This window comes from Elephas maximus, chromosome 23 (genome assembly GCF_024166365.1).
Source record: "Elephas maximus indicus isolate mEleMax1 chromosome 23, mEleMax1 primary haplotype, whole genome shotgun sequence".
Lineage (NCBI taxonomy): Eukaryota > Metazoa > Chordata > Mammalia > Proboscidea > Elephantidae > Elephas > Elephas maximus.
Window position 1 is genome coordinate 48,879,170 of NC_064841.1, and position 23,552 is coordinate 48,902,721.

Here is a 23,552-nt window from a genome sequence, read left to right on the forward strand (position 1 = left end):
ACGAAAATCCCTTTTAAAATACATCCTTTGTTTGAATGCCTCAGATATTTAGACTTCCCAAAAATAATCTTCTACCGCAGCCCAATCAAATCACTTGTTAGAGCTAAACAATTTGTGGAAAAAGGTATGATGGCCACATGGAAACCAAAAAATGCCAATTTCTTCCCTCAAAAATGAACAAACCATTTCAGAAAACAAATTTATACCTACTCATTATGTAAAAATAGGGGTCATGTCTCTCTGTCAGCACCAAATTTTATTACTAGCTAAAGTTTCTGTTTTGAGTTTTGTACATGGCACACTGGGGGAAGCCAGGCAGTCATTAAATCAAGGGGTACACTATAAAAGGAAACAAGGTCCATGCAAAAGGCAGGAAAAAGATGAACATAAAGCAGTTGGTTGAAGAACAGACCAAATTTGGCAATACTGATCAAAAGGAGGCCTCTGTTGACTAAAACAAAAAAAGATATGAAAATTACAAGGTACCCATGTGGCACAGTAATGAACTATCATATTCTTCCCCTAACTTTTCCTCTGATTCATAACCATGATTACCAATGAACCTCCTAGATGCTATTTGAATTCCTCAGGAAGCTTGATTCTAGGCTATGAGGCACTCTTAATAAGCCTTCTAAAATCACTGGAAATAAACATATAAATTAATAAATTTGTTATAATTCACAAACTCTATCAATTTGGTTACACAGGCCATTTATATATGATCCTTCATCACATATTGGCTCTAGATCAGCAATCCGTAGGCCATACAGCCTCAATGCCCCACTGTATATATAGTCTAAGTGCCTAAATTGAGGTTGCCATGCCAAAATTTCAGAGCCTATTCACACATAATGTTGTGCTATTTACACTGTATTCTGTAAGACTCCTACCCCACATATTTTAAGACCTCCCTCCATTCAAACTCCCCTGCCCCCCCAAAAAAGAATTCTACTACTACTATTCTCCTTTCAACATATTAGCAACCAGTGGTTTTCAACCTCCTTTGCTAACAGAGTAAACACCTGTGGAGTTTTAAAAACGTAGATCCCATGACCCCAACCCAAACCTACCGAATCAAAATTTTTGATGAATTATATCACAGGCATTTTTTTTTTAATTAAGTTCCACAGATGTGCTACATAAGTTGAAAACTACCAGATTTAGCCAAAAATGTTATCAATGGACAACTTGCATCAGAAGCTGCTAGAATCACAAAACAAACTAATCAATTTCTAGGTGTAGGACCTACGAATCCACATATTTTTAAAGTTTCCTGAGCATTTCTTATGCACTGTTTGAAAACACTAAGCATGGAAAAAGCAAAACTTTCATCCTCTGGCTACATTATCTTTCATGCTGTTAGCCTCACTATTTCATATTTTCAAGGAACTATACTTAACACCTCTGACAGTGGGATACAACTGGGTCAAACTGTCACCTTAGCATGTAATATACCCTTATTCTCAAGTTTATTATGCTACATGTGTTCAAAAATGCAGGGCTATTCCTACCTACTCAAATAGGACACAAAGGTCTTCAGTATCATGTAGAGATTTACTTTAATGCAGTATATTTAAAACATATCAGAAGGACCACTCCACATAAAGAACTCTCTCAGGTTTTAAAACTAAGTAGCATCCAAACTAAACACTATCGCAATTTTCGTAACAGAATGCTTTATAACTACATGATACAATTATGAAAGTTGAAGTAAGTTTGATATTTAGATATTTTTGCAACATAAACATTTTCCCAAGAAAGAAAATTTTACACAAAGAAACTGCATCAATGAAATTATTCTGATTAAAACCTATCTTTTATTTCCACCCTAAATTGTTTCCACAAATGAGTGGCACACTGCAGTACTTAATCTACAGTAAGCGGGGCAAACTAATAAGAAAATAAGACAATCACAAAAGACAATCCCGTAAAATTCTCACTATTCTCAAATAACTTCTTGTGGTATGTCCAAAAGCTATAAAATTGTGAAAAGAAAATTGCAAACTAGTAATTACTACCTCAAATACACTCTATAGTATGATAAATAAAAACTTAAATACAACTAAGACAGAGTATAAAAATGCATACATTAAGATAGTCAAAAGTGTGATACTATGAATACATTTAGTTTATACTTATAACAGCTTTATCAAAGACAGAAAGTTCCAACATCCCCTAAGGAAAAATAGGTATAAAGTAAAAATGACAACTTGTAATTGATGAAGTGCTCACTTAGGACCTTAAAACTCTTAAAAATGTATTCACATATATGTCCTAAAACCATGGTCAAGCTGAAGCAGGCTGCTAAAAAAAAATCAGATATGTTTTCCTAGTCTTTTGTTACATTAAAAAAAAATTATTATTCAAGACAAACTATTTAAATTATTTTATACTACAAACCCCATATTCAGCTGCACTGGAATACTTCTAATAGGAATATTAGGGAAAAAATGAGAGATGTCCACCTTAAAACAAGAAAATCTGCTTTAGTCTTGAATTGTTCTTGGGCGAGCTGAACACTTACCATTTGATTCCTCCCTTTAAACTGAACAGTGAAAAAAAGAATGCACATAAGAAAGACTAATTTCAAAGCTCTTAAAAACGAAAACAAACATTAAAATTATTTAACAAATTTTTCCAAAGACAGTTTTCAAAGCAAATGGAGAATAATTGATAAACAATTGCCTCAATGGTTTTCCTATGAACACCAAGATCTGAAAAGAGTATTTCTTGTAGTACAAACTTTATTAGTTTATATTAACAAGTATTCCAAATCTAGGAACCAAATAAAACTAACACCAAAACAATGAAAAACCCATGCCAATTCACTGATTTCTTATCTTAAAAAAAAAACCTAAAAATAGGAAAATGACTACATTTCTTCCACTGTTATACAAATTATTACAGCTCATTTATGTAGTATTTTAAATATAAATGTTCTTCAGAAAATTTAGAACACAGTAACTTTGTAACTTACCTAACTCAAGTATTAACCAAAAAATCACGAATATTCTAGCTTAGTTCAGCAAACTTTGTCAATAAAAAGACAAAGTAAATATTTTAAGTTTGTTCAGTCCAAAACAGTCTCTAACATTCATCTTTATTTTTTTTCATCTACCCTTTAAAAATATAAACAACCACCTGAACTTTATGTCAGGGCAGTACAAAAGCAGATCAGGCCATAAGCCCTGGCTGGCTATTGTTTGCAGACCTTGGCTCTAGCCAAATTAATCTTGCTATGATGCTTCACATATGTAACACGTATTTAAGTAACAACTTCAAAACCAGGTAACTTATTATTTATGTATAAAATTATGTATATTAAAAAAGATAATATATAATAATCCTTTCTAAAAGCACAATTTTGTAAAACGATAAATGATGTATTTTTTTAAACGCCAATAAATCCAGTATGAATATTTTTAAATATCTAATTTATCTACTGTCAGCTCATCGGGTATTTGTAAAATTTACTCCACCATTAAAATGAGTTTTAAGCATACAGATGTTATTAAATTAATAAGAACTTGCAGTGATTCAACTTTATATTGTAACAATGTTTCCAGATACGATTTGTTAATGTAAAATTAAAGCTAGCTGTCCTTAGTTAATAGGGAAAAAAAATTTTTTTTAATAGGTATACTATATTAATTTCCAGTAAACATATGAAAAACACTGGTAACAAATTTGTGAAATGGTTTCAAAGGACAGAGTTTATATGACCAACTCAATCAAGTTTAACAAGAGAATTACTTGACCATTAGCTTATAGTCATCGAAATGATTTTAGTGTATGATCTACATATCCACTTCAAATACCTAAGATTTATGCAAGAAAAAATATTTAAAAAGTAATTCCACTGATTTTACTGTAAGCAAACACTTTAATAAAAGAAATTTTCACGTAAATAAAAGACTAGGTAGAATTTCCTAGTCCTCAATGGAAAGAAACAGTTTCCTTAAGAAATATATCACATATAGCTTACATCTGATTATATCTGATCATAAAAACACTTTCTCTAAATACGGGCTTCAAAAAAATTTTTTTAATTCCACTTTCTTTCATAAATCATGAGAAATAAAATTAAAAATAGGCATCTTACTTCAATTTTAAGGGGTTTCTCTTATGCATAAGCCCAAAATTAACAATAACAGCCTGATCCCCCAAAAAATTGTAAAATTATTAACGTGGGTTTTTTCACCAGAAACTTCTAACTACTTTGCAGTATTTTTTCCCCAGCCTTAAGGAGTGCTAATAAGGAAACTGATGTTCTGTTTCCTTATAAACACAGTGATTAAATCATTCAAAGCCCATTTGTGACAGACATTAGTTAACCATAAAGTAGCTCAGAATTTATCTCACACAAAAAGTAACTAGGTGATTTCCCCTGCTTCCTGAAAGATGAGGTACCTTTTATTATCTTAAAAACCTATATTGACAGCCGATGTCAATTTGGGGGCGGGGGGGGCGGGGAGAAGTTTCATCCAATCCTGTTAAGGTTAGTCAATAGCTGATTTTCTGTTCTTCTCCCTCCTCTTTATAAGCTTCATTATAACTAGCCTACTGTTGAGTCATTTGGGTTTTTTAGAATCAGAATGGTTTCCCTACTGCTCAAATACACTGTCTTCTTTGTGCTTTGGTTTTTTTAATAGTCATAATAAAATATCCGCACACTGATAATTCCAACAGAGATTTAACAACCAGAAAACTGAAGGCCACAGCAATTGCTACTTATCCAAGGAAGAAACAAAAATTGCAAAACGAAACTAGAAATTACTCAGCAAAAATTTACAATGCTTAAAAAACAACAAATTCTGTAATGGAGTATTAAAAACAAACTAAATCTCTAATGTAACAAATAATAAACCTTTCCTAATTGAATTTAAATGTCACATATATTTCATACGAAGAATATTTACTTGATGGAAGATAACGATAAAAATTCTTGTTGCAAAGCAAGTTAGGATTTATTTTATTCTGTGTCTCTTTTTTTTTTTTTTTTTTCAATTAAAAAAGGTTTTAAAATTTTCTAGGGATGGAGAAGGTCAGGAGAAAAGGTATCAAAGATCTGAATACTTTTAGCCTCAGAAAACCTGGGCAACTTTTTTTTAAGAGTTATGTCTTTTGAACAGCTAAAGAAAAATATTTTTTCAGACTAATGATTTTGTTACACTGGCATTCTCCCAAAGTGAACAATGTGACCTTTTTTTTTTTTTTAAGTTATCATTAAGCAATTAAAAATTTTAATGTACTTGAAGTATTGTTTGGAAGACTACCCTGACCTCCCCTAAAACAAAAACTTGAATCAGATCAAGCCTTTAGCTCTAATTCCACTTTGCAGAAAATTAAGGGATAAAGGAACATGTTAAGCATCACCACAGGGTTGCAATTAGGAAAACCCAGAATGTGAAATACTCTATACGACAAGGCTGTTTCTTAAGGAAAAAACAGAATATGGAAAAAAAAAAAAAGAGAGAGAGAGAAAATGTAGACTGGCAGTATCACTCAATTCAAAGAAACCAGTATTAAAAAATATTTACAAGAACTGAGTAAATCTGTGTTTTGACCGGTGATGTTAAGAAATTGATCATTTTTAAGATACGGTAAAGTATTTTTTATAAAATAGTCCTAATCTTTTGAAAGATACACACTGAAATACTCATGAATGAAATTATGTGACTAAGGAATTTCATACAAAATAAATTTGGAAAAAATATAATAATGTGGGAGAGGAAGTTGGTAAAAAGAAAAATATTAGCCTTGTGTTGTTAACTGTTATCGCTGGTGACGAGCACATGCACTTTTGGGTGTATCTGAAATCTTCCAAAATAAAATACACACTTTCTAGTACAGGTAAAATGTAAAACTCAAGTGGAGATGATATACTTATCAAGAGTTCTGCTTTAGTAACATATACCGAAACATGTAAAATAATGGAGAAAAATAAAACATCCATTTCCTAAAACATGATTATCTTCAGAAACTAATTTTAATTTAAAATCTGTTAAAGAAAATCATTAGTTTAATAAACACATTACAAATTCAGAAAGATTAGAAAATGTACCAGCTATATAAACCAAGCCCTAAAGAATTCTACGCATCATTTTAATGAACTAGTATTTTACTTACATTCTCCATATAGTTTGGCTTAAAGCCCTCTTGCTGTCGCCTAAGTTCTTCCTGTTCTCGGTGTCTTATCATTTCTTCTTCACGACGACGATGTTCTTCTTCGTGTCTGAAAGATTTTTAAATAAAAATTTTAGCATTGTGCAATGTGTGAAGTATAATCACATGCTTTACTTCATTTAAAGCAAAATTATTTAATACATTAAATTATCCTAAACAGTGAACAATGAATGGCATGGCTTACAAGATTTACCTTCATTCTTCTATTCTGCTGAAGGCCTTTGATAAATCAAATGAATCAAAGAAATAAAGTACCTTAACTAAAAATATTTTTTTAAGCAACTTAATTTATAACTAGGGTAGTTACAGTTTACATCCAAGAAATCAAGAGCCCAAAAGCTCAAAACATCTACCCTGTACAGTAGAAAGAGAAAAGACTAGGATCTATCGGTGCCATAGCACAATTCTTAAAAGACACTCGAGTCCTGTTCCAAGATTAAAAAAACCAAACCAGCTGCCATTGAGTCAGCTCCAACTAAGGGCAACCCTATGTGTGTCAGAGTAGAACTGTGTTCCGTAAGGTTTTCAATGGCTGATTTTTCAGAAGCAGACTGCCAGGCCTTTCTTCTGAGGTGCCCCTGGGTGGACCTGAACCTCCAACCTTTCAACTAGCAACATTAAACATTTGTGTCACCCAAGAACTTCCAAGATGAGCTACCACAAAGGACCACAGATGAGTAGAAAAAAAAAATCACTATTATATGCAGAAGGAAGCCTTCACAAGTCCCCCATCTGCCCCATTTCATTAACCAACTGAGGAAATCCTCTGGAGCGTATGTCAGTCCATTGCCTAGCTGTAGTAAATTACATCTGGTAGGGCAATCAATTACTGTCTATAGCTGCTTTCATGTTACAGCAGAGCTAAGTAGTTTAGACAGACACCATACGGCCTGCAAAGTCTAATATATTCACACTACCTAGCCATTTTCCAGTAAAATTTTGCTAAGCCCTGCCCTAGAGGTATATTTACCCATGCAAAAAATGCCCAGGATTGTGATTAAATCAGTAATTAAGTTGTTGTGATATTATGATCAAGAGGAGAAAACTACAAAATAATGAACCAATGGGCTCACTATATTGACATTTAAATCAATGCAAATTTCAAATACATAAACCCTCAACCAGAAATAATTTAAACAATGAAGGCTACATAAAGCTGATGTTCCCTCCACCAAAACCAAGCTCAATGCGTTGAGTCGATTCCCACTCATAGCAACCCTACAGGACAGAGTAGAACAGCCCCAGTAGGGTTTCCAAGGAGCAACTGGTGGATTCAAACCGCCGACCTTTTGGTTAGCAGCCATAGCCACTGGGTCACCCGGGCTCCCTCAGTGGGTTTCATTTCCATGTCACTCTTATTATAAGCACCTTTCTACACTGAGTGTAATTCTCAAATTTCAAGATACTTTGCTTTGCTGTTGTACTATAGCACATCCCCTAAACACAAGTGCACTAGGTATAAGACAGAGTGCCAGCAGAAAAATTGGCTGTTAGGACTTTCACGTCGGACTACCTGCTCCTAAGGAATTTTCAAGCCAAATATGAGATTTTTGTTTAACTTGCCAAAATATAATCGTCTGTATTTGTGGAGAAATTTTTCAAATAGATTGGTTAATCCATTTCCCAGAAAGTTACACGTTCATAATTTTACTGTTAAGAAAACATTTTCACATTCATACACTATAGGAAGTGTTAAGTAGGACCAGGTAAAAATTCCTTCATTCAAAACTTCTAGGTGGGTGGGTGGGTGGGTGCGTGTATGTATTAACTTTAATACGCTTTCAGAGCAGTTTTAGGTTTACAGAAAAATTACACAGAAAGTACAGAGTTCCTATATGTGCCCTCTCCCCCACACACAGCTGCCCCTATAGTTAGTATCTTACATTAGTGTGGCACCATTTGTTACAATTTATGAACCAATATTTATCCATTATTTTTAACTGAAGTCCATAGTTTATATTAAGATTCACTCTGTGCAGCACAGTCCTATGGGTTTTGACAAATACATAATGTCATGTGTCTACCTTTACAGTATCATACAGAAGTTTCACTGCCCTAAAAATGTCCTGTGCTCCACCTCATACCTTAAAAAAATCAGTGACTCCAAGAATTCAGAGGGAGGGAGGAGGGATAAAGTTCTCATTTTAACCATTAATTTTTGTCTCTCTTGCCTACATAAAGCTCTAACCAAAGCTGTAGACAGGTGCAGATGTGGGACAGTCTTGTTTTGATTTCTCTCCACCCTCATTCAAAAAGAAGTGCCAGTGCATGGAAGAACGGACAAAAAGCAGTTGTGACCTAGCAGGAGAAGCCAGGAGCCTGGATAATTAGAAAATGACAGCCTGCTTGAGCTGAAAACAGACCTCAGAGACCACATTGGCCATTTCCTTTGTAAATGAGGAAGGTGGGGCCCAGAGCAGTGAAATGCCTTTCCAAATACTAAATGACAGAGTCAGAGCCAGAATACAGACCTCCTCACTGGCTGCCCAACGTTCTGGGGGCCAGATGTGTTTTAAAATTCAGATTTTTTCCAAGTTTAAAACGAGTTAATATATTAATCTTACTTGTATCTTCAATGGGATCCAGGGCAGCACCCCACAATCAATCACAGTAATACTTCTGCAGTAAAATGACTATTCATACTATGTGGAAAAAAAAAATAAAGGCTTTACATGACCACGACATGAGTTCAGTTCAGGTTCTGCCATCAAATAGGCTCAGGTCAGAGCCTGCCACTAATGAGAAACAAGAAAAAATCGGTTTTCGAGGCTTTCTGGTCCTCAGAATTACAGATACAGTACTGTGGACATGTACGACCTTGTTGTGGACCAACTGGTAACATTTAATGTAATTTTAAACATGCAAATCCATTTCCAGCAAACTAAACAGAAATATCTGCACAAACGTGCAAGGATATTATGTACACAGATATACACTGTATTATTATGTGTAATAGCAAAAAGTTGAAGACAACCTAATTATTTCTAAGTAGGAGGTCAATGAATTTTGATGTACTGAATCCAAGGAACACAATAAGACAAAAAAAAAAAAGCAGATTTGCATGAAAGAATGTCTATGACAGAACTGACAGAAAAAAAGCAAAGAAAGAATTTAATTCCTGCTCCCACTTTTAAAAATCATTTGTATGAGGTATAGAAGAAGATACTAAAAAAATTTTTATCACGCTGGGAGTAATTTGGGAACAGTAGCATTACCCTTTCTATTTTATACACACCCGAGTTCCCTTTTTAGCACATACCGTTGTCTTTTTTTTTTTTATAAAAACAAAGTATTTTTAGTAAAATTTATACCGTATCTCTCCCATTGTTAAAAGTCATTCTTTCAGATTAGGAAACGAAAATACATTTACAAATCAGGAGAGAAAAAATATAGTAAAAAGGTAAAATAAAATCACTTTAAACCTTTGTTGTTTTTTTCTTCCATTCCTTTGCCTATAAAGTCCAGAGTTCTTACTTTATTTTCAACTTAGCTGTGATTACACCACACTGACAATTTCATAACCTAAAGAAAATACCATACGACATTTCCTGCTGTACATACGTTTGCTTTCAATTCACGTTATATTTAATTGAAAACTGATAAAATTTCTACTTTGCAATTTTTTAAATTTGAAGCCTACTAATTATTTTCAGACCTCAAATATTTGTGTAGAACTCTGAAAAACTGACAGCCTCTCGGCACTATGCCTATGATGGCTAATAGATAAAAAAGCCCCGTTGCTCTTGTTTCGGCACTATGTCCCCCATGCCTATCACAGGGCCCATTCATCAGAAGGACTTTATAATAATTTGCTTAATGGCATAATAACATGAACAAAGTGAACGAATGAAGGAATAAATGAACTTAAAAAACAAAGAACTACTAACTGATAAACAATTTGAACCAGGCCATCTAGCTTATTTATTCCATATACCACAAAACATAAACAACTAAGTAACCAATGAAAAACTAAAACTCTGTAGCACTGAAGTAAAAACACAAACTTGTGCATCAATTAACTTTTCTATCTTAAACTAAGGTAAACAAAAAGGCAGAGTCCAAATTATTTGGCTTGTTAGCATTTAAAACTGTCTTAAGAGCCTCAGCCAGATAAATGTTTTGTTTAATGGCTATAAACCAAAAAAAAAAAAAAAAAACAAAACCCAGTGCCATCAAATTGATTCCAATTAATAACAACCCTGTAGGATAGAGTAGAACTGTCCCCAAAGGTTTTCAAGGTTTTACTCTTCACAGAAGCAGACTGGCACATCTTTTTCTCATGAAGTGGTTGCTGGGTTGAACTGCAGACCTTCCGGTTAGCAGCCGAGCACTTAACCACTGCACCACTAGGGCTCCTTTTAATGGCTATGCCCAAAAAAAAAAAAACCTGCTACCATCAAGACAATTTCAACTCATAGCAACCCTATAGGACTGTCATGGATTGAACTGTATCCCCCCAAAATATCTATCAATTTGGTTAGGCAATAATTCACAGTATTGTGTGGACTGTCCACCATTCTGCCATCTGATGCGGTTTTTCTATGTTTGTAAATCCTATCTCTAGGATGTTAATGACTTGCGATTAGTGGCAGTTATGTTAATAAGGCAGGACTGAATCTACAAGATTAGATTGTTTTAAGCCAATCTCTTTTGAGATGTAAGACAGAGAAGCAAGCAGAGACATGGGGACCTCATAACCACCACGAAAGTACAGCCAAGAGTGCTCGTCCCTTGGACCCAAGGTCCCTGCGCTGAGAAGCTCCTAGTCCAGGGGAAAACTGACGACAAGGGCCTTCCTCCAGAGCCTAGAGAGAGAGGAACCCTTCCCCTGAAGTTGGTCCCCTGAATTCAGACTTCTAGCCTACCAGACTGAGAGAGATAAACTTCATTTTGTTAAACCCCATCCGTTTGTGGTATTTTTGTTATAGCAGCACTAGATAACTAAGACATGGACAGAGCAGAACTGCCCCAAGGAGCAACTGGTGGAATCGAACTGCCAACGTTTTGGTTAGCAGCCTAAGCTCTTAACTACTTCGCCACCAGGGTTCCTTTAATGGCTTTGTTGTTGTGTGCCATCCAGTGGATTCCGACTCATAGTGACGCCAAAGAACAGCGTAAAACTGCCCCATAGGGTTTCCAAGGAGCCACCCACCTTTTGGTTAGCAGCCTGAGCTCTTAACCACTATGCCACCACAGCTCCTTAATGGCTACAGATTCCTTTTATTTCTTTTGTCTTGAATGTATGGGGCATATTTGACTATTATTAGTATTAAAATAAGTTCCTAGACGCACGGGTTTTTTTCCCTTTTCTTGATACACAGTGCAAAACTATTAAGATTAAGTTGATCACATTTTAAAAACCAAGATTCTTACAGTTAATTTCAAAAGAAAGCCCCAGTCACCAAAGAATAAGGCTGTAACAGATTTATCACTGTTTGCGTCTGTTACAATTTTGCCAAGCATAAAGGTTATTCATCAAATTATCACCTCACTGTTGAAATATTTTTGTTGTTTATGCTTCAATTATCTGAATTTTAAACTGAACTGATGCACTTACATACCAAATTAATATGATTACATAACGAAAAAAACCTTGTGCACAGAAGAATATTTATCACATCAAGCAAACAATATTTATTTTATGATTAGATTTTCCAATACAGTTGCCGTACAGATGATTCTGACTCATACCAACCATGTGTGTCAGAATATAACTATGCTCCTCCATAGAGTTTTTTGATGGTGGTGATGATAAAAATACACAGAGCAAAACACAGACCAATTCAACAGTTTCTACACATATAGTTCAGTGACATGGATTAAATTCTTCAAATTGTACAACTATTCTTACCCTCCTTTTCTGAGCTGTTCCTCCCCCACTAACAAACTCATTACCCCCTAAATTTCCTACATAATCTTTCAAGTTGCTGTTGTCAGTTCAATTCCATACAGAGAGATCTTAAATGAGCACAATGCTCAAGGCAGACATTCTTTACTAGTTTAGCTACGCTATTGTTTGGTTTTAAGAAGGCTTCAAGGGATTTTTTGTTTTAAGGTTATCTTAGGGCAATAGTTAAAGGGCTTCATTCAGCTTCCAAGGCTCCAGAAATTCTGGAGTCCATGATAATTTGAAATTCTGTTCTGCATTTTCCGCCCTATAAGCAGGATTCTTCTACAGAATCGTTAATCAAGATATTCAGAAATAGTAGCCAGACACCATTCAGTTCCGGTCTCATGGCAAAGGGGGCAGTTATTCATGAAGGCAATTATCCATATATATCATTTCCTCCTCCTATTCCTGATTCTCATTCCTCTGTTGCTCCTGGTGAATAGAGAACAATTATTTCGCCTTGGCTGGCCACTGGCAAACTTTTAAGACCCCAGATGCTATGCATCAAACTAGAAGGTAGAATAAAAACACTAAACCCGCTATAAGGCCAATTAACTGGAATGGCCGAAGAAACCACAACCCTAAACCTCCAAACCAAGGAACCAAGTTCCATGAGGTATTTGGCTGTATACATAAGCAGCCTCAGCAGCTACTTTTTTTTCTCCCCAGTCGTTGTTGTAAATATATATATATATATATTACACAACTTTTGCCAATTCAACTTTTTGCAGGTGTACAACTTACTGACAGCACTTATGATAATTGGCTGTGCAACCCTACCCTTAATCAATGTGATTTTTCCATTACGGTAAACTGAAACTCAGTACTCCATGAACAATAGACTGTACCCCCCTCCCCCACGTATGTCAGAGTAGAACCATGCTCCATAAGGCTTTCAATGGTTAGTTTTTTGGAAGCAGACTGCCAGCCCTTTCTTCTGAGGTACCTCTAGGTGGATTTGCACCACCAACCTTTCAATTAGCAACAGTAAATGTATGCACCACCCAAGGATCCCCAAGATAAGCTACCACAAAGGACCACACTGACTAGACAATAATCACTATTATGTGCAGAAGGAAGCATTCACAAGCAAACTCCCCTGCCCCATCATCACACTTCATTAACCAATTGAAGAAATTCCCATAAATGTCCTTGAATTTGGTTTTGTCAAATGTTTTCTCATAACTGAAATGAAGTTAGGCAGTTTGGGCAAGAATATTACAGAAATGATGATGTGTCTTTTTCAGTTCATCTTAACACGGGGTTCCTGATGTCAGTATGTCTTATTCTGGGTGATATTAACCTTAATTACTTGGTTATGGCAGTATCTACCAAGATTCTCCACTTCAAATTTACTATTTTTCCATTGTACTTAATACAGACGAGACTATGCAAATCCTGTTTCTCATGTTTTCGTCCACCAATGTTGGTGTCCATGAATAAACATTTCTGTAATAATAACTGCTATAAAACCCATTGCCAACGAGTCAATTCTGACTCATACTGACCCTATAAGGACAGAGTATAGAACTGCCCCATAGAGTTTCCAAGGGGTAGATTATTACTATAGTGTTTACCTATTTCCCTCATTGCTTCCACATTTAACTGGAATTCTTCAAGAAAAAGCTGTCCTTTGCCCCCATTTATTTATTCGATTGCTGATATCAGTATGAACTCCTGGATATTTCTTTTATGGTTTAAAATCTAATACCATCGTGATTTACTTTACTGCAGAAATTGTTTCAGCTTTGGCCATTAGGAACTCCTTCATGTTGGCTCCTGTGTTCTTTTGACACGCTCCACCTTTTTTTGAGTACTTCCTTACCTTCTTGTATAAGATATTCCACGTTCATCTTGAATTTTCCATGCCCCAGTCCTGGAATCAACCACTTTTTCAAAGAACCCTGATTCCTTTTAATGGAGAATGGTATTTAAAAACCAAAATCTAGATGCTAGATAGAGTGTTTCTGGGATGACAGTGGACAGGGTTATGAAATATATGCATGCATATTTTTATACTGTCATAGACTAAATTGTGTCCCCCAAAAAATATGTGTATCAATTTGGCTAGACCATGATTTCCACTATTGTGTGAATGTCCACCATTTTGTCATCTGATGTGATTTTCCCAGATGTTGTAAATCCTATCTCTAGTATGTTAATGCCATGACATTAGTGGCAGTTACGTTAAGGAGGCATGACTCAATCTACAAGACTGGACTGTATCTTGAGCCAATCTCTTTTGAGATATAAAAGAGACATGAGCAGAGATACATGAGGACCTCATACCACCAAGAAAGCAGCGCCATAAGCAGAGTATGTCCTTTGGACCTGGGGTTCCTGTGCAGAGAAGTTCCTAGACCAGGAGACTGATGACAAGGACCCTCCTCCAGAGCCGACAGAGAAAGATAGCCTTCCCCTGGAGCTGGCGTCCTGAATTTAGACTTCTAGCCTGCTAGACTGTGAGAGAATAAATTTCTCTTTGTTAAAGCCATCCACTTGTGGTATTTGTTATAACAGCACTAGATACCTAAAACACATACTCATACATTTTATACACAAATATATTTCTGCATCTATCTACATATACTAAGTATCACTGAGTCATAGTGATATCTGATTCCAATCCAACACATTTACTCATTTTAATTTTAGCCCTTTTCCTCCTATTCCTTCTTTGTCCAACAATGAGAAACCCAGCTCTCACTATCTGTATTTGTTCATCTGGTCACGTAAGTAAGTATATACACAAAGTAGTTTAGAATTGCTAACCTATATCCCTATGACAAACACATATACTAACTAGGTTATAGGACTGATGTACAATTCTTCTTGTCATTAGGCTTATAGTGTGAGTCAAGGTACTGCTTTCTAAACTTATTTAGATTATCATTTTCTTTCCCAATCTCTTTCAGGGTAGTTATGTTATTCATGTGTCAAACAGTTATGTTCACTTATTCTGGTCTCTGTAGCCCATTTTTGGTCCCCCCACACTCTGCTCGGTTTTATTTTTATTTTATGAGTATGTAAAGGGCAGTGTGCTATTTTCAAAAGCCTAGATGTCAAGTCTAAATATAAGAAGAGAAAACTAGATTCGGATAGTGTTTTAGTTAAGGGAGAGGAGGTTTTTCCCACTTTTTTGTAAAAGTGGAAGAGGCTTAAATCTGTTTATTTAAAAAGTAAAGACGAAAAAGAAAAGTCAAAAAAAGGTCGCTGAGGTAAGCAGTTCATGTGGGAAACTGCATACAGCAATGGTTCCCAAACTTTAGGGTGCATCAGAATCATCTGGAGGGCTTATTAAACACAGATGGCTGGTTCCCACCCTAGAGTTTCTGATTCAGTAGATTTGGAGTGGGGCCCAAGATGTGCATTTCTAACAACTACCCAGATGACAATGCTGCCACTGCTGGTCCAAAAATCCTAACTTTGAGAATGACTAAAACAAAAACAGAGTAGTCCCAAAATAGGAATATATATATAGTTATATAACCAGGTGCAAAGACAAAGTTGGAAAAAAAAAAAATACTTCAATTTAGTCAATATCACCTATCTCTAGAATGTGAAAATACAACACTCATTCATGGTTTTTTATTTTCTTCTTTACATGTTGACTTTCCCATGAGCACTTTACTTTTTCTGCCATGAGCACTTACTAGTTGTACATTTCACAACTAAACACTACAGACATAAGAAAAGCTGTTAATTTTTGTTTATATATCTTAGATCAACCACTCTTCCAAACTTCCTTACTAAGCTTAAAAAAGATTTCCAACTGATCATCACAGTTGTCTATTATGTACAAAGATTTTAAATGTCCATGACCCTTTTACCATGGATTTCACTTCCAGAAATCTCTTGTTTTTAAACAAATCATCAAAAGCACAGATGCATAAATATGTTTATAGTAACTACATACTTAGGAAAAAGATAAAAACTAAGAACAATTCAAATATATCCATCACTGGAAAAAAGGTTCAATGAATTACAGCACATTCTTACAATAAATTACATGCCTAAACCTCTTATATAAGTTCACAGTTATGCAATCAAAGTGCCTTAACAAATCAAACAATTTTAAGAATAACAAAGAATAGTGCTAGAATGCTGAGTAATTCCCTATGTATGGTCAAAAATAGGCAACATTCTGATTTTTTCCTACATTTCTCAGCATGAAAAACTTGTTTATAATGGACAGTAGGGAGTTTTGCTAATAACACACACAATGCAAAACATGCATATTCACATTTATGTTACAATGTGAATCTTTTACCTTAGTTGTATTTGTTTGCGTTTTTGCAGTTCTTGGTTTCTGAGTTCTTCCAAGCGCCTGAGTTCTTCTTGACGCCTCATTAGATCTATAAAATATTGATTACATATTAATATTTTAAGCTTTCCTTTCTGTATTTTTATATCAATAGGCACAGATAACTCCTATTGCAAGGAACATATTCAGTAACTTATTCACATTTGTACATCTAACTCCTCTTTGTTTATTAAGCATTTTATAATGAAAAATTAAAAGCTGTGAAGTCATCAAATTACTACCCTTTCTGGGCCTGTTTCTTCGTGCGTATACAGAGAATAAAGTCTAACCTTATGTTAAGAAATCAAAATGGGTAATAATATTTAAACACAGGACCTGCCATATTCCAAAAACAGAATAAATGATAGGTATATTACTCCATCTTTTATTTCCATTTTTTAAATGAATTACAATTTTTCCAGTACCAAGGGCAAAGCCCAAAAATATGCACTGGGAAAAGACACCAGTGAAGGGTACCTAAGAGCCAGACCAGATAATCAGTATGAATGACAAGACACTGTATAAAACTCAAATAAAGATCATCCCTCCCAACACAATCAGGGTAAGATTCCTCCTGCACTAAGTCAATGTTCTATGAAAGGGGGCAATTAGAGAATTCTTGAAAAGGGAGAAAAGGCTGAATACTGATGTGAAGAAGGCCATTTTAAACAAGAAAAGCATCCTTGCTACCAACAATCCTTGCCGTATCATCAAGAACAGGGGCTGCAGATGAAAAATACATTTGGTTCTGTACTTCAATGAAGCAGTATATAAGCCTCCCAACTTCTATAAATTCTCATCTGTAACATCTTACAAAGATGTTTGCACATATACGAAGGTTAAAAAACATTAAAATACTCTGAAGAAGACAATTATTTGTTGTTTTTATTTTCCTTCCCTCATTATCATATTGTCTGAGATTTATAAAATGAACATACATTATCTCAATTCAATGTTTCTTAATAAATTCCTATACTTAACAGCTAACAACAGAATACTAATAGTAATAGCAACCATTTTATGTGCATTACAAATAGCTCCTTCAGGCATCATAACCCTACAAGGGAAATGTTTTAGTTATCTAGTGCTGCTGTAACAGAAATACCACAATGGATGGCTTTAACAAAGAGAAGTTTATTTTCTCACAGTAAAGTAGGCTAAAAGTCCAAATTCAGGGTGTCAGCTCCAGGGGAAGGCTTTCCATTGTACAATCAATTTTGAGAACCACGCAACTATCATATAATTCTTTTTGCTGAAGGAACTTAGTATAGACCAAAAATATATAATTTACTTAAGATTCCTAAGAGGAAATGCTTCATTAAGTCAAAACATAGCATGTTTCACTATCACTACCCAAGAAAATCAATTCTGTATATCCCAAAACAAATTTATGCATGATTTGTTTTAAAGGGTAGCTGTTCTTAATGAGGGACTACCTACCATATTAGGACCCACTGTGCACACAGCGGTTAGGCGCTCAGCTGCTAACCGAAAGGTTGGCAGTTCAAACCCACCAGTCACTCCTTGGTAGGAAGATGTGGCAGTCTGTTCCCATAAAGCCTGGAAAATCCTAATGTACAGTTCTACTTTGTCCTACAGGGTTGTTATGAGTCAGAATCGACTCGATGGCAACAGGTTTGATTCTGGTTTACCTACCACATATGATAATAAATGTGAAAATCTGCATTACATTTTCTTCCATGAAAAGAAAGAACATGATTTACTTGCCCCAAACAACTGCACGTGCTACTTTTAAACTACGCATTTGAAAAAGCTGTGTCAACCTCTCCTCCTTACCTGTAACACTGGTATAATGGTACAGTTAACTCAAACGTTCTCACAATCAAATTATCAGATAAATACAGTTATTTGATATTTAGTAGAATGACCATCAACTTAAAACAAAGTACTATTTTACACTTAATAAGAAAAAAAGTTGATTAATATCCAAAGTTCCTGATATTTCATTAACGCTTATAATTTGTACACTGTCATAATACCAGCCCCCTTCTGGAGAAAAAGTTACAAAAAAATACATAATGAGAAGTGTTCTTATCCTCTGATCCAGTAAATCACACATAGGAATTTCCTTAATAATCCATATATATGAATATTATCAGCTGCAGCACTACTTATTACTAAGCCAAATAACATTTAAAAATGCTCACATGACAAATTTAAGGATAAAAGAACATAAAAACAGTACCTATACTATGATTTTAATAAAGCATAAATATGGGCACACAGCAAAAGAGAATGTACGCAAATTACAAGTCCAATTTGCTAGACCGTGAGAAAGTGTTTTCTCAAATGAATATCCATCATGTCATGAAAGCTGAACATATACCCTCTAAGAATTGCACTTTCTAAAAGTTGAGATTTGAATCTACACATTGAAAGAGCTTATCTAGTTCCCAAAGAATAGTCAAAGCATTATGGTCCGCAACAAGATATATCTTGAACAGAAAGATGGATAGCTGGAAAGATATAATAGAGCAAGTACAGGAAAATGTTAACATTAGCGAACACCTGAAAATTCTTTCAACCTTATGTTTCAAATTTTTCATAACACAATGTTGGGGGAAGGGGGGAATATGCCCTCGATAAGTTACTGGAATCCAAAAGAGAGATTCCACATGGAAACCAGGTAAAAGGATGAAGTCATGTACAAGGGAAAAATATTTCAGGCTTACTTCAGACCTCTCCATAGAAACATTCAATGCTAGAAGACAATGAAATTATATTATCTAGTATTTGAAAGGAAAGGGGGAAAAAGACTAAGAATTTCATACCAGTTCAAAGTACAAGGATCACAGATATTTTAGAACATACAAAAACTCGAGGAAAACTGTTCCTATAAGCCCTTCTTACAGGAACCAATAGAAAATATCAGGCAATCAAGTCATGAGCAGAAAATCCTGACTAAACTTCTTGAAGACAGATTTAAGATTTTAACCATAATCTTCGTATGAAGTGTTCAACGTTAAATCCAGACAAATAAGCAAAACGGTGAATAAAAATCAGAAGAAAAAAAAAAGGAGGAGCAAAAAATGCCTATTTCCTCATTCCATTGTTTTATTTTATAGTGGGGAATCCAAAGATATCATTTAAGGAAAATAAATATACTTCTATTACTTATGCATTGGCACAAGGCAAGCACAAAGAATGATAATGCAATCAATACCTTCCTGATGGAAGGGACAGAGTAAAGCAAAATACTGGTACAGAGTTAATATGATCTGCTGAGAGTTACAGAAAAGTTACAGTAACAAAGGTTAACTTAACAAGAGTAATCATGAAGAAAATTCAGGAACTGCTTCCTATGACAATGATAAAGAGATGGAGAGGGAAATAAAAATAACCAGTAACGACTATAATGGGATTTGGGTCTAGAAAGGGCTAAATGAACATCAGTGAAAGAAGTGTTAATGAAGCAATCAGTATAAGGTACTACTGTGTCCAATAAAAGGAATCTTCATTTATAAAAATTTGCTAAGATACATAAATATTCATTGCAGCAGTATTTCTAGTAACAAGTGAAAAAAGAATCTATCAACAGAGAATGAGCTAAGTAGCATTAAATATGTATGTGCTTAGGTAGAAAGCAAAAAAAGCAAGGTATAGCATAAGATAACCGTTGTCGTGTTATAAAATAAATACACATACACACACACACACAAGTCCTAGATGAAATACAAAACTGTAGAACACAAGGGGGAAGCTGTTAATTCAAAAAACAAAAGGAAAAGTCTCTGGGTGGCATAAATGGTTCAACATTGGACTACCAGCCAAAAGGCTGGCTGTTCAAATCCACCCAGAGCCACCTCTGCAGGCAGTCCTGGCGATCTGCTTCCAAAAACTCACAGCCTTGAAAGCCCTATGAAACAGTTCTGCTCCGCACACATGGGGGTCACCATGAATCCACCCAATGGCAACTAACAACAACCAGCTCTAACACCAACAGTGAAATTACGAAACTGCCAGGTTTAGGGTCCAAGTGAAACCATAAATGTCTGACTAATTTGTGTAGTTTGTTTAGCTGGGTTTTTTGCTTTGTTTTGTTTTGGCTTATTTGGCATCAGAACAGTTATTCAATGACTTAATTATAGCTGTTCAGTAAACACTTACTGAAGGGGAATCAAATGAGAACCTGGATTTTATCCTGAAAAAAATGACAATCTACTAACAGGATTTATAGATGAATTAGAATCAAATTTTCATTTAAAAAAAAAAATACTGGACTTAGTATATAGAATGTTTTATAGAAGGCCATGATTAGAAGGCTGGAAGTTCAGAAAGAAGGCTATTACAGAAACCAGGAAGACTGTCTGTGGTGCCTTGATCTCCGGTGGCAACCAAGGGAGTGTAGATGTTTACTGAAAAGAACAATTTTTTTTAAACAATATTTTACTGTCTTTTTGGTGAAGGTTTACACATCAGTTTAGGTTCCCATTCAACAATTCCTACACAGTGATATTGGTTACATTCCTCACAACGTGTGAACATTCTAATTATTTCTGTTCTGGTTGTTCCATTTCCATTAATCTAGTTTCCCTGCTCCCTTACATTCTCATCTTTGTTTTAAAGGAATTGTGGCTCGTTTGGTCTCATACAGGTGATTTTGAAAAGAACAAATTTTAAAAATATGAAAAAAACAAATTAAGAGCAAAACAAAAAGCAATTAGATGCTTATTTTAAGGAATACAGGAGTGAAGCCAAGATAGAGGCTTAGTCAGACACACCATACTGTCCCTCTACGGCAAGACCCAACAAACTAAGTGAGGCGACACAAATGACAATCCTACAACCCTGTGCATCAAACGAAAAGATAAAGAATCAGATTGAACACTGACTAGAACAAGAAACTGAACAAAAACAGCGAATGAGGAGAGATACGGAGTGGAGGTGCTCTGACGACCTGCCTAGCACAGCATGCCATCTGGAGACAAAGCCAGTACCAAATCTGGGTGAAGAGCACAGGAAGGTAACTTCACGGAATGACCAACAGGAAACAGAGAAGCTGTATAGACACACCCAGAATGAAGCTAGGATGAGGACATGAACCAGAGGAAAAAAATGCAAGAGCTTTCGAGGTCCCAGCATTCACACAACAGGAAAAGTGCCAGGATTCCAAGACAGGGAAACACACAACTGGCACACGGCATATACAGAGTTAATAGATTCATAGTGTGACAACAGGAGGTCCAATACCCAACCAGACTCCAGGCAGACCCCCTCCTCATACTTGGTCAGGGCCAGGTCTCAATGGCTGGCTACAGTCATTAGGAAGTGCCCAGGCACTGACCTCCCCTCACCCTTCTGGTGATTAACGGCATGAACCCCCATATCTGTAACACCCAGATAGCTGAGGACCACAGTACTTGCCTCCTCTTCCCCCCCATCCCCGTCGTCCACCACCCTTCCCCTTCCCCCTGCAGTGAGCAGGGGAGAGGAGGGGGAGTGCTCTCCAGCCACCTGCCCTGCCCCAACACCACTAGACCCACCTAGCAGGTAAGTGCTCTTGTGCTCCCAGCCACAGGCCACACAGCCCCACCCACCAGGCCAGTGGGAGCATACCCTGGGCCATAGGCAGCATGACTGACCCACTCAGGCTGATATATCAAAACAAAAGAATCAGGACAAAACAAACAAACTTACAATCAATATATAAATAACACCCTAATGCCTCAAACTATTTAACAAATTATATAAAGAAACAGGATATGATGGCTCAAATTAATGACCAAAATTCCTGAAGAAGAAATGTAATACAACTACCTGATAAGGAATTCAAAAGACTTATATAAATGATTCTCAAAGAGATCAAGGAAAACACAAAGCCCTAGAAGAAACTAAGAAAACCATACAAGAACAAAATGACAAAGACAATTAGAAACCATACAAAAACAACAGAAATCCAGAGGCTTAACAATAAAATATCAATAACAGATAAAGTAATGGAAGGACACAGAAGTGGAACTGAATTAATGGGGGAAATAATCAGCGAAACAGAGGACAAATTCCTTGATACTAACTTATTTGGGGAACAATCAGAAAAAAGAATGAAGAAAGTCTAAGAGTTCTGTGGGACACCATCAAGAGGAATAATTTATGCATAATAGAAATTCCAAAAGAGGAAGGAAAAAAGAAAACTACATGGAGAATTACTGAAGACATATTGGCTGGAAACAACTCAAATATCATGACAAACGAGACAGTCACCATCCAAGAAGCTGAACAAACCCCCAACAAGATAGAATACCCCCCACCAAGAAAACCACCAAGGCATATCAAACTCCCCAAAACCAAAGACAATGAAAAAATTATGAAAGCAACTCATGAAAAACAAAATATGATTTACAAAGGGGCACCAATAAGACTATGTGCTGAAATCTCAGCAGAAACCATGCAGGCAAGAACGCAATGGGATGACATATATAAAATCCAGAAGGAAAAGAACTGTCAACCAAGAATTATATATCAGTAAGAACATCTTTCAAAAATGACAGCTAAACTGAAACATTCCTAGTTAAGCAGAAACCAAGGGAATCTGTAAAAGCAAGACCAGACTTAAAAGAAATATTAAAGGGAGTCCTTCAGAGAGACACCTAATGAAATCAGACAATGACCTAAGATAAAGCCACAGGACAACATCACCTGGATACCAACCCAAAGACTTCACTAAAGAAAAATAAAGCTAAAAAAACTGACTACAGGGAACCAGAGGAATTAAGCTGTAAACAACAACAGCGTCAGAAGTGGGGAATAAAAAATGTAGTCATACAGTCTCTTCAACAAATGGTGCTGACATAACTGAATATCCATCTGCAAAAAAATGAAACAAGACCTATACCTAACACCATGCACAAAATCCAACTCAAAAAGAATCAAAGACCTAAATATAAAATCTAAAACAATAAAGATCATGGAAGAAAAAATAGGGACAATGCTAGAAGCCCTAATACACGGCATAAACAGTATACTAAACATTACTAACAATGTACAAACACCACAAAGGAAATTAGATAACTGGGACCTCCTAAAAGTCAAACACCTATGTTCACACAAAGACTTCACCAAAAGAGTACGAAGATTACCTACAGATCGGGAAAAACTTTTTACCTATGACATTTCTGATCAGCATCTGATTTCCAAAATCTACATGATACTGCA

At 35.6% G+C, this 23,552-nt stretch overlaps 1 protein-coding gene across 1 annotated transcript in view; it reads right to left on the reverse strand.

The window, feature by feature from the left end:
• Positions 1 to 23,552, reverse strand: part of PSPC1 (paraspeckle component 1) — an 80,917-nt gene that overhangs the window by 25,502 nt on the left and 31,863 nt on the right. The window contains exons 5-6 of the mRNA XM_049867373.1: positions 16,347 to 16,431; positions 6,130 to 6,235 (exon numbers count right to left, since the gene is read on the reverse strand). Coding sequence (XP_049723330.1) covers positions 6,130 to 6,235; positions 16,347 to 16,431 — 191 coding nt within the window. The remainder of the gene's footprint in view (positions 1 to 6,129; positions 6,236 to 16,346; positions 16,432 to 23,552) is intronic.